Source organism: Bufo gargarizans, chromosome 2 (genome assembly GCF_014858855.1).
Source record: "Bufo gargarizans isolate SCDJY-AF-19 chromosome 2, ASM1485885v1, whole genome shotgun sequence".
Classification (NCBI taxonomy): domain Eukaryota; kingdom Metazoa; phylum Chordata; class Amphibia; order Anura; family Bufonidae; genus Bufo; species Bufo gargarizans.
In genome coordinates this window covers 343,834,016-343,846,326 of record NC_058081.1, presented here as the reverse complement: position 1 = coordinate 343,846,326, position 12,311 = coordinate 343,834,016, and the positions used below count along the sequence as shown (strand labels likewise).

At 45.0% G+C, this 12,311-nt stretch overlaps 1 protein-coding gene across 1 annotated transcript in view; it reads left to right on the top strand.

Moving 5' to 3' along the window:
• LOC122925887 overlaps positions 1-11,147 on the top strand; it is a 152,968-nt gene extending 141,821 nt beyond the window's left edge. Inside the window, exon 15 of the mRNA XM_044277233.1 lies at positions 10,078-11,147. Within this exon, the coding sequence (XP_044133168.1) occupies positions 10,078-10,355 (278 nt within the window). The 3' untranslated portion in view covers positions 10,356-11,147. The remainder of the gene's footprint in view (positions 1-10,077) is intronic.
• The last annotated feature ends 1,164 nt before the right edge of the window (positions 11,148-12,311 follow it).

The window sequence follows — 12,311 nt, the reverse complement described above, 5'->3', positions numbered from 1 at the left end:
CTGCAATATGTCTTGCTGTTGGTGGAAGAGTTTGGTAGACAATCAGGTATATTAATTAACTGGGACAAATCGACCTTGCTCCCTCTGAGTGATAAGAATGTGATTTCAGAAGCAAAAATTAAAGATTCTTACTCCCCAGGACAGTTTTAAATATTTAGGTCTGGAAATATGCAAGGACCCTAATAAGTTTATAGCATTAAACATTAAACCAGTACTTGATAGGATGAAGGAGAGGATTACAGTTTGGAATAGATTGCCAATAAATAAAGCAGATGGAATTGGTTTAATCAAAATTATATTGTTGTCCCAGTTGCTATGTCATTAGAAACAGTCCCATTTATTTGGGGAACTTTGTTTTTCAGGACACAGAAATTATTTAATGTATTAATCTGGTCAACTAAAAGGGTAAGGAGAAAGATACATTGGCTTACAAGATCTTGCGAACAAGGAGGACTAGAGGTCCCAGATATCAGACTGTACTATATGGTAGCTAATATTGCAATAGCTAATATTGCAATAATGATGAATTGGACACAGGTGGATTTTTTGAGCCATTTGGTACATATGAGTGAGGGTGGTTTACCGGATATACCGTATTTTTTGCCACATAAGACGCACTTTTTCTTCCCCCAAAATGGGGGAGAAATGCCCCTGCGTCTTATGGGGCGAATGCTTGCAGTTTTACATCGCAAGCTGCGATGTAGATGCGAGCGGGGACTCGGGGAGGGACTGGGAGGAGGAGCTGGGGCCGGGGCCGGCAATAGCGGCGGGGCGGTGCAGTCAGTGTAGTATCCCCGCCCCGCCGCTCCGGTATACTAAAATAAGATGTCATATTCAAATAATAGTTATTAAACATGCCCCCTCACTCCTATTACTACCTTACATCCTAATCGCATCTGTAGAATTCAGGCAGGTCTGGCGGGCGGCAGCGTAACTCTTGTCACGTGCCTGCGCCGCCTACTTTATGAATGAAGTAGGCGGTGCAGGCAAGTGACGTCAGTGAGAGACGCGCCGGCTGCCTGCCTGAATTTTACAGCAGCGATTAGGATGTAAGGTAGTAATTGGAGTTAGGGGGCATGTTTAATAACTATTAATTCAATATGACATCTTATATTTGTATGGCGGCGGCGGGCAGGGCGTGGGGGGACGGATTGCGATCTGTGGATGGCACAGTTATGGGCTGGGGGATCTGTGGATCGCACTTATGGGCTGGGGGGTCTGTGGATGGCACATATAACAGTGCCACCCACAGATCCCCCCCAGCCCATAACAGTGCCACCCACAGATCCCCCCAGCCCATAACAGTGCCATCCACAGATCCCCCCCTGTAACAGTGCCAGCCACAGATCCCCCCCATAACAGTGTCCGTCATCCACAGATCCCCCCATAACAGTGTCCGTCATCCACAGATCCCCCCATAACAGTGTTAGTCATCCACAGATCCCCCCATAACAGTGTCAGTCATCCACAGATCCCCCCATAACAGTGTCAGTCATCCACAGATCCCCCCATAACAGTGTCCGTCATCCACAGAATCCCCCCCCTATAACAATGTCCGTCATCCACAGATCCCCCCATAACAGTGTCCGTCATCCACAGATCCCCCCCATAACAGTGTCCGTCATCCACAGATCCCCCCCATAACAGTGTCCGTCATCCACAGATCCCCCCCATAACAGTGTCCGTCATCCACAGATCCCCCCATAACAGTGTCAGTCATCAACAGATCCCCAGTAATAGTGCCATCCACAGACCACCATTAGTTCCAAACCCACCAAACACACAGCACACCTTTTGGTTAAAAATATATTTTTTCTCATTTTCCTCCCCAAAAACCTAGGTGCGTCTTATGGGCCGGTGCGTCTTATAGGGCGAAAAATACGGTAAGTCCTGGGTGCAGTGATTGAAGAATGTCATAGGATTGGCCCAAGTTGCGGCCCTACATATCTTTTCTAGTGACACTGATGCCGCCTCGGCCCATGAGGATGATACTGCTCTGGTGGAGTGAGCCCTTAGCCCAACAGGGTTGCTGGCCTGAGGCCGTTGTCAAGTCCAGCTTGAAGGAAGTGCAGAATTTGAGGAATATCTGGCAAAATTACATCACCCGTGAATTTTTTAAAGGCTTTCCAGGTCCGCAGATAAATTCTGGATGTTATGAGTTTTCGGCTGAGCATAAGAGTGGAGATAACTGAATCCGAGAGTCCCTTCTTTTTTAAAGCTACTGCGTTCAGTCTCCAGGCCGTCAAGTTCAAGTGTTTGATGTTTGGGTGATTTACTGGGCCTTGATGAAGGAGATCCGGTACGGATGGGAGAGTCCAGGATTCCCCTGCCGAAAGATGAAGTAACAGGGGGAACCAGGATATTCTCGGCCAGTGAGGGGCTATAAAGATTACCTTGGCCTTTTCTTCCTGCACCTTTATCAGAGTCTTCGATATTAGGCTGAAGGGAGGAAAGGTGTAAAGACGACAGTTTGGCCATGGTCGGGACAGGGCATCTATCCATAGTGGAAACAGAACTGTTTGGTCTGTTTGTTGATCTTTGTCGCAAACAGATCTACTTTTGGAGTCCCCCACTTGAGACACAACTGATGAAATATTTTAGTATTTAGGGACCACGCTCCCTCTTTCGGCTGAGGAAGTCGGCCAAAGAATTTTCTTCTCCTATGTCATGTAAGGCCTCATGCACACGACCGTTGTGTGCATCTGTGGCCATTGTGCCGTTTACCGGTCTTTTTTTCGCGAAAAAAAAAAAAGGAAAATGCACCGTTTGGCAGCCGCATCCGTGATCCGCGTTTCCTGGCCGTGAAAAAAATATGACCTGTCCTATTTTTTCCACGGCCAACGGTTCACGGACCCATTCAAGTCAATGGGTCCGTGAAAAATCACGGCTGCACACAAGATTGTCATCCGTGTCCGTTTTTTCCTTTCATTTCAATGGCAAACTTGACTTTTTTTGCATTTTTCATGTCCGTGGATCCTCCAAGGAAGACCCACGGACGAAAAAACGGTCACGGACCTACGGACCCCGTTTTTGCGGACCTTAAAAAAAAAACGGTCGTGTGCATGAGGCCTAGGGCTGTAAGGGAAATAAGGTTGCTCTCTGCCCAGGAGAAGATTTTTTTTCACTTACAGCTGCTAGGGAGCGACTCCTGGTTCCTCCCTGTTTGTTTAAATAGGCGACCGTTGTAGTGTTGTCTGAGAAGACTTTTATACTTCTTGGTGATGTAGGCGTAAAGAGAGCGACTATGACGTTGTATACCGCTGAGAGTTCCCTCAAGTTGGAGGAGGCTTGTAGCAGATCTGTTCCCCAAGTGCCTTGGACCACTCTTCCGTCTGAGTGACCTCCCCAGCCGATGCTGCTGGCATCTGTGGTTATGATCATTTGATCTCCTTGTCTCCAGGAACCTCCCGTCTGAAGGGGTTTTCTGATTCTCCACCACATAAGAGAGATTTTTACCGACTTCGGGATCTTTACTCGCTTTTTCCAGGGACGAGGAGGTGCCATCCCAGGAAGACAGGAGGAACGCCTGAAGCAGTCTTGTGTGGTATTGCCCACCTTACTGACTGGATCGTTGAAGGATACCTAGAATGGTCATGAGGTTTCTTACCATTGTGAATTTTTGGCTGCAGAATAGCGAGACTTTTTCCTGGAGCTCGATCTGTTTGTTCTGTGGAAGAAAGTACATTAATTAATGGGAAACTCGAGAGTGGTAAAAAATTCCTGAACGTCTGTTAGGTGGGACAGAAGGGTCTCTGCACAGGGAGCAACTACCAGAAAATCGTTCAGGTAAGGTATAATTTGAATGCCTCTTAGGTGAAGGGTTTTGACGACCTCTGCCATGATCTTTGAAAATACCCTTGGGGCCGAGGAGAGCCCAAAAGGGGAGGGCTGTGAATTGAAAGTGACAGAGCCGTTTTTTTTATAAAGACAGCAATTCTTAAGTACTTTTGATGGATCATAACAATTGGTACGTGGTAATAGACGTCCGGAACTCTGGCGTAGGGATCGCGACAGCAATGGCTATGGGGCCCCACGCCACTGGGGGCCCGGGCCACCGGCTGAGGATTTAAAAAAATAATAATTCATGTGGCGAGTGGCGGTGCAATAGGCGGCTCTTCACCTACACGTGTATCAGCACTAGATGTATACCCCTTACTCTCCCTAATACCCAAACTACACAAGATACATATCCCTACCTTCTGTCTAATACACATACACACCCCACGATATGTACTTTCACCTTCTTGTGTTACAGACCCCTGTACAATTTAAACAATCTTCTTTAATACACAGACATTTAGATTCATACATTTCCTACACTGGCACAAATGCGTTGCCAGTGACCAACTGTCTGTGCTCAGTCCTACGCGTAACCGTCGCAAGTGCATGATGAGCTGCGGATGTGGCGGCGAGGTCCGAGAGGTATGTGGGGGTGGGAGATCCGGGAGGGGGTGGGCCATAAAAAAATATTGCTATGGGGCCGTGTCATTTCTAGCTACGCCCCTAGTCCTGAAGGTCGGTGGTCGCCATGAAGCAGTCTTGGGGCAGGACATTTATGGTGGATTTCACCGACTCCATCTTGAAGTGCTTGTAAACGATAAACTTGTTTAGGCCTTTTAAATTTATAATCAGTCGATAGGTTCTGTCTGGTTTCTGGATTAAGAAGACAGGGGAGTAAAACCCCCTGCCCTGTTCGTCCGCATGAACCTGACGAATTACGCCTTTCTGAATCAGAGACATAATGTCTGACTCTAGGCAAGATTGTTTCTCTCGATGAGGCTGAATTTTGTTGATCATGAAACGATCTGTTGGTACTGAAAGAAACTCTAACCTTAGGCCTTGACTTAGGGTGTCTACCACCCAGGGAGATGCTCCCATATTTTCCCAGACGGAAGCAAAGCGGATTAGTCTGCCCCCCACTTGACCTCTGGCGTCGTTGTTTCGAGGATGAGGCATTTTCGGGGTTAAAGAGAAACCCTCTACCCCTACCTCTGGAGGGCTGCCATCTCTTCGAACTCTTTTCTTAGGATCCCCTTCGGGCTTTCTTTGATTTTGAAAGGCACGCTTATGATGAAAATAGCGGTTCTCCATACAGAAGCCCTTTTTGTCCACAGCTTTGTCCAGAATATAATCTAAAGTGGTACCAAATAATCTATCGCCTTCACACGGGATAGCGCATAGGCAGTTCTTTGAGGTCCCCTGACCAGGTGCGGAGCCAGACAGCTCTTCTTGTGGCATTTGATAAGGCTGCTGATCTGGCAGAGAGTTTCACTAAGTCCGCCGATGCTTCAGCAATAAAATTAGACTCTTTCTTGAGAGCTGGTAGGGAAGCCAGGATTTCTTCTCGTGGGGTACCAGCCGCCAGGTGATTCTAGCTGGTTCAGCCAAACTGAGAGTGTTCTTGCAGTACAGTTAGAAGCTATACTTGGCCGCAGCATAGCTAGTCTCCCATGATTTTTTTAAAAGGCTTTCGCACTTTTTGTCCATGGGGTCCCTGAGGAGGCCAGTATCCTCAAAAGGTAGCGAGGTTCTTTTAGAGATCCGGGCTACTGGTGCATCTACCTTTGGGGTTTTTCCCCACAGGTTTGAGTCAGAGTCATCAAAGGGGTATTTGCGTTTAAAGGCGCCTGATATAGCAACCCTTTTTTCTGGATCTTTCCACTCCCTAGCAATAAGAGACTTAACATTATTGTGAATGGCGAAGGTTTATTTCTTCCTTTCCCCTAACTCTTGGTACATATGGTCTTGTACAGAATGAGCCTCCTTCACCTCCTCATTCTTCATAGTCGCTCTGATGATTTTTAAGAGCCCATCTGTTTCTTCCAGCTGAAAGAGGGGTTTCCCCGAGCTGACCCAAAAAACACTTCCCCTTCATCCAACTCAAACCCGGTGTCAGAGGCTAGAGATCTTTGAGAGGTGGATGGTCTTGGGGAGGACGGCATTCTCAGGTCTACTGCCGCATTAACTTCTTTTATTATTGACCTCTTAGACTCGAGAAGGGAAGGAGATTCCTCCAAGACATTTTTTTCTGTGCACTTGGGGCACAGATGTTTTTTTTTATTTGGAGGAGAGTGCTTTACGACAAATGGCAATTTTTTTTCGTGCCAGATCTCCATCAGGCGGTTTTGGGGTCGTGGTCTCTTTGGCCTAAGATCAACACAGAAAAACACAATGGGGAGAACATTTAGAGACCAGCAAAAAAAAACTATTTGAGAAGCCAGACCCTTCACTGGTGGTGGAAAGCAGCAGGCACCAAGTGCAGCAATATAAAGTATAGTAATGTATAGGATATACAGCTTTAAGCATATCTCTTCTCTGGGGAGGAGGCTTACCGGGCAGAGACAGAGGGATCCACGGGCTTTCTGGCGGTGTCCATGTCTCCAGGGCCCAGCATGGTCTAGCGTAGCATAAGGACTCTGTACTGCTTGAAAGGAACTTTTAAATTCCGCTCCGCCTTCTCGCGAGATTCTCTTGCCCAAGGAGAATCTCACCCGCTGACGTCAGATCCCGCGATAGTTAACCCGGAAACTATTGCACGCGAGCGGGGATGCCTGCAAGCAGGGCTTATTCCCAGGAACAGGAAGGGGGGCCATGCGTCCCCGAGGACCCGTTACCTGCTCCAGCCCTCCCACATAAGCGTGGGGAAGGACCCCAGGGACCGAGGTGAGGCTGGGCGGAAAGAAAAGAGTTTCTCCTGGGCTCCAGGAGCGGCTTCCACGTACGTCCGTCGGACAGGAAACAACGACTGACTAGGTAAGGGGGAGGAGGCTCTTAAATCTTTTGCTTCTACGTCGTTTCCTGTCCGGGACGGGGGCATCCCTCCTATAAGTGCTGTTGTGGAGGCATTAGGGAAAAGCAGACATTATTCATATGTGGTGGAGGTGTCCAAAGATACAACCATTTTGGTGCAGTCTGATCCAATTAATCGGGGATATTTTTAGTCTTAAAATCCAGTGGACAGCTTCTATATGTATTTTGGGTGAAATTCCTTATGAGTTATCAAAGGAGAATGAAATTATGTTATATAAATCATGTTTTATAGCTCGTCTACCGATAGCAAGAATATGGATGCGCACCGAGTTACCAACAATAAAAGAATGGGAAAATTTAATGAACTCCAACTGTGTAATAGAAAGAACAGGATATATTAAGAGTAAGAGGTTACAGATATGAAAAAATGCCAATTTTTTATTTTTTTTTAATTTTTTTTTCTCTCTCTCTCTCTCTCTCTGTCTGTCCTGTCATTGCGTGAAAATCGCAGCAAGCTCTATTTTGTGCGTTTTTTTCACGCAACACAGGCCCCATAGAAGTGAATGGGGCTGCGTGAAAATCGCAAACATCCGCAAGCAAGTGCGGATGCGGTGCGATTTTCACGCACGGTTGCTAGGAGACGATCAGGATGGAGACCCGATAATTGTTATTTTCCCTTATAACATGGTTATAAGGCAAAATAATAGCATTCTGAATACAGAATGCATAGTACAATAGCGCTGGAGGGGTTACATTTTTTTTAACTCACCTTAATCCACTTGATCGCACAGCCCGGCTTCTCTTCTGTCGTCTTATTTGCTGTGTGCTGAAAAAGGACCTGTGGTGACTTCACTGCAGTCATCACATGATCCATCACCATGGTAAAAGATCATGTGACGGACCATGTGATGACCGGAGTGACGTCACCACAGGTCCTTTCCCTGCACACAGCAAATAAGACCGAAGAGATGCTGGCTGCGCGATCAAGTGGATTAAGGAGAGTTAAATTATTATTTTAACCCCTCCATCGCTATTATACTATGCATTCTGTATTCAGAATGCTATTATTTTCCCTTATAACCATGTTATAAGGAAAAATAATACAATCTACAGAACACCGATCCAAAGCCCGATCCCGAACTTCTGTGAAGAAGTTCAGGTACCAAACATGACGATTTTTCTCACGCGCGTGCAAAACGCATTACAATGTTTTGCAATTGCACAGAAAAATCGCACATGTTCCCGCAACGCACCTGCACCTTTTCCTGCAACGCCCGTCTGAAAGAGGCCTAAGAGTTCATAGAAATTAGTGCACAACCCCTCAAGATTGATGGTGTTAGAAGAACGAATCAAAAGGAAAGACAAAAAAAATAAAATAGGCAACTACACAAGGTAAGACGTGTTTTTTTTTTTATTATATCCATTTTGAATTTGGCAACTAAATTTAATTTAGTTCGTAAATTTTTCTGGTTAGGAACTAGTGGCTCCTGGATTTTTTATTTTTTTTGTCTGGAACACTGTTAATGAAGGTGGAAGGGTCAATGTCACCAATTTTAGTATGTCATCTTCTGACCATTGAAATAAATAGCATTGACGCATATGGTCACATGATGGGCATAAATGGGGGACATTTATCAATAACTGTATTTTGCACCAGAAAAATCTTTAAATTACGAATCAAAAGTGGTGATTTGTTTCACCTCATTTATCAAAAGGTGCATGTTATTTTTAAAATGTGTCTTTTGTAATTGTAGGCTAATAATCTGTCATTTTATAAACAAATGCAAAAATTTTTACGCTGACGTGTTGAAATGTGACATTTAATAGTATTTGCCACAATGCATCAATGCTCAACGGATTTTGAACATCCAACTTTAAGGCCAATATCCAACATTTAATCGCTAAAATTGTGACTTTTATTTAAAAGTCCATCTAATTTGATCTACTGTGCGCCTTTGACAATTTACACTACTACAAAAGTAAGCTTAATCCACCGCTATATTTTGCGCCTTTTAAGTCGAACATAGTTTATCAACCCAAGTGTAATCTACACCAGTTTGGTAGCCCTGCCCACTTTGACATTCAAAACACTTAAAACACTCCTCCGGTATTGAGTTCCAGCAGAGGATCTCAAAACCGGAAAAATAAAAAATGTTCCATTTAGTCCCCATGCATTCTGAATGGAAAGAGATCCGTTCAGGATGCCTTCTGATCCGGCAGCATTTTGTTTTGTGACGGGACCCAAAACGCTGCAAGCTGCAGTTTTGTGTCCAGTCATCGAAATGGAACAAAGCGTATCAGTCACTAAAAACAATGCAAGTCAATTGTGATGGATAGTTTTTTTTTTTTTTTTAATGGAGCCAAAAAATAAAATAAAATTGGATCCGTCACCGTTTACTTTCAAATGTATTTAGTGATGGATCTTTTTTTTTTTGTGTGTGTGTGTGTGATCGATATAAGAGATATATCTTATCTATCTATCCATTACACACACACACTCAGCTGAAAAAACCCTAATACACACAGCACTACTACATGCACAGTAGATACATAGATACACACACACACACACACAATCTCTGCTGCATGCGCAGCACACTTACACGCATTCTCCTGCAGGCATCCTACACAACATTGGGGGTCATTTATCATGCTCCTACTCCAGAAAACTGTTGTCAGAGATTTTACTAGCATTGTAAAAGTTTTTTGAGTGGAGGTTTTTCTGCATACCCATTGACACCTATGACATCCACAGTCAAATCTTATTCTAAGAAGTAACCTGTCACTTGACTTTTTTTCCAAATCAGCTATAGGAAAAACAAAACAAAACGATTTGTAGTTTTGATTATGGATTCAGCAGTGTAAAACACCCATTTTCTGCTGCTGAATCAGTGGCAGATTTTAGCCATGTGAACATACCCTAAGGCTGGTTTTTAAGAGTGTGTGTGGTATCTGTGACAGCCCTATATAAGCAAAACTCCCTGCATCAGAGGTGGATGATGCTGTGCCTTCCAGCCAGACTTCTTTTGCTGTATGTGGGAGTCACTACAACCTGAACACACTGTATATTTCTGATGTGGCTGGAGAACCAATAAAACACTTTAAAAGTTGAAGAAAAATAACTTTATAAATTCTTCAAATATTTTATTCTTCCACAACGTGTAGCGATTTGAAATATTTTGTATGTAATAATTTGTATAATATACACTCTACGGACAATGGAAAACACTATTCGTCCATATTTCTTCCATTGCCTCTTGAATACAATCAAAAGGTGATCCATAAAGTTTCCCCCTGTTTAAGCTTATTTTTCTCTTATGTCTGCAGGAGTCAGAAAAGAGAGTCCTGTGGAAGTCATCCAGGCCAGAATCACCAAAGATATTATCAAGTATTGGAAAGAAATTAAGTCAATTTTGAGAAGCAGAGATCCAAGAGGCACAGGCCAAATCTCATTTTCCGAAATATGTTCCATCTTCCTGACACTACAAATCAGCATTGGTCCAATTGAATTTGACATCTTGTGCCAAGCATTTGATCTTGGTCTGGATGGAAACTTTCACTACATTCCTTTCCTACAATTTTATACCAAGAAAAAACACATGTAAGCAAAAAAAAAAAAAACATTACTCAGCCCTCATGTCCTATGAGTAACTGTGACTCAGTGCAGGGGACATTGATTTCCTGTTACAATAGAGTTAAAAATAAGGCGATGTTACATAATCCCTCTATAATTTTTTATTTGCTTTTATATTAGTCATCTTTATTCAGAATACAAGAAAAGGTTTCCCTCAAACCATTTTTCTTAAAGTGCAGTTTTCTATACTTCAAACATCAAAGCAAATAAAGAAGAAAAACAATTGTAAATACAATAAAATATTTAGCGCTCATGGCTGGAGAGATGCAAGACAAGAAATAGTAGTGTTCAAAAGAAAAGAATACAACATACCATGCACAAAAATATCCCTGTAATCCCTTCCTAAGGCCTGGCCTCTTTCACACATCAGTGTTTGGTCAGTGACTGAGCCAAAACCAGTAATGGGGCCTCCAAATAGATATGGTATAATAGAGAAATGTTCTCCTGTGCTGTGTTTTTCACCTGCATCTGGTTTTGTCTCACAAATCACTGAGGTGTGAAAGAGGCCTTAAAAGGGTTTTCTAGGATTTTTATACTGATTACCTATACTCTGGACAGGTCAGCAGTATCTGATTGGTGGTGGACCGACACATGGGACCTCCGTTGATCATCTGTTTGAGAAGGCACTGGCTCTCCTGTGAGCCCCACTGCCATCTTGAAGTTTACCAAGCACATTGTATAGCGGATGTGCTTGGCAGTGCAGTTTCTAGGTAAAATTTCTCTCAGGGCGAGTGTTCCCCCCCCCCCACAACTGCTCGATGAAATAAGTGTCTCCCCCATTGTAAAAAATGTGGAACCACATTGCACAGACGGTCACAGTGACGCACCCAGTGACCCACTGTCCCATAGACTCAGGCTCTCACTCACAGCAGGCTTCTTTCTCAGCACTGCTCCGGGCGGGCGGTAACAGGCAGGCAGTGTGGGCGGCGGTGCTCACCTCATTCACTGTACGTCACGCAGTGCGTGAGGTACAGCGAGTGAGCGCCGCCGCCCGCACTGCCTGCCTGTGGGGGGACATTATTTTTAATAAGGATCACTATGGACATTATTTAGAATGGAGGCTGCTGTGGATGTCATTATAACTGTATAATGTCTGATAGGCCTAGTCCTGAGTTATATTACCCTGCCCTGTATAATAATGTACCCTGATACCCCTTAGTTATATTACTCCAGCGGGGTAATATAACTAAGGGGTATCAGGGATGGGTACATTATTATACAGGGCATGGGCAGGGTAATATAACTCAGCTCAGGACTAGGCCTATCAGACATTATACAGTTATAATGAGTAATGGCACCCACAGCAGCCTCCATTCTAAATAATGCCCATAGTGATCCTTATTAAACTTAATGTCCCCCACAGTGACAGTGCCCCCCCCCCCCCCCGCCCCATTTTCATGTCTCCCACAGTGGCCCCCCCATTGTAATTAATTCCCCCCATTGTAATTAACGCCCCCCCCCCAGACCATCACTCGCCTCACAGCAGGCATCAGCACTGCTCAGGGGCTCAGGGCGGGCGGTAACAGGCAGGCAGTGCGGCGCTCACTCACTCACTGTATGTCACGCACCTGCGCCGCCTAGTGGGAGGAGCAGGCGCGTGACGTCAGCAAGTGCCGCCCGCACTGTCTGAAGAGTGAGAGGACTCGGCACTCGGGCGCAGGTCAGGCGAGATGTCAGAGGGAGGGAGCCTGGGCGCATGGCCGAGAAACAGAGGGCGCCCCCCTTCTGACAGCGCCCCGGGCGGCCGCCCGTCCCGTCCGCCCCTAGAAACGGCCCTGGTGCTTGGTATCACGCTCAGCCCAACATATCAGAAACTGATGACTAGGGATGAGCGAACTTCATATTTTGAAGTTAGTGTTCGGGTATATGCTGAATTGCAATATGGATTCCGTTACCACGGACCATAACGCAATGCCTTTAGAGGCAT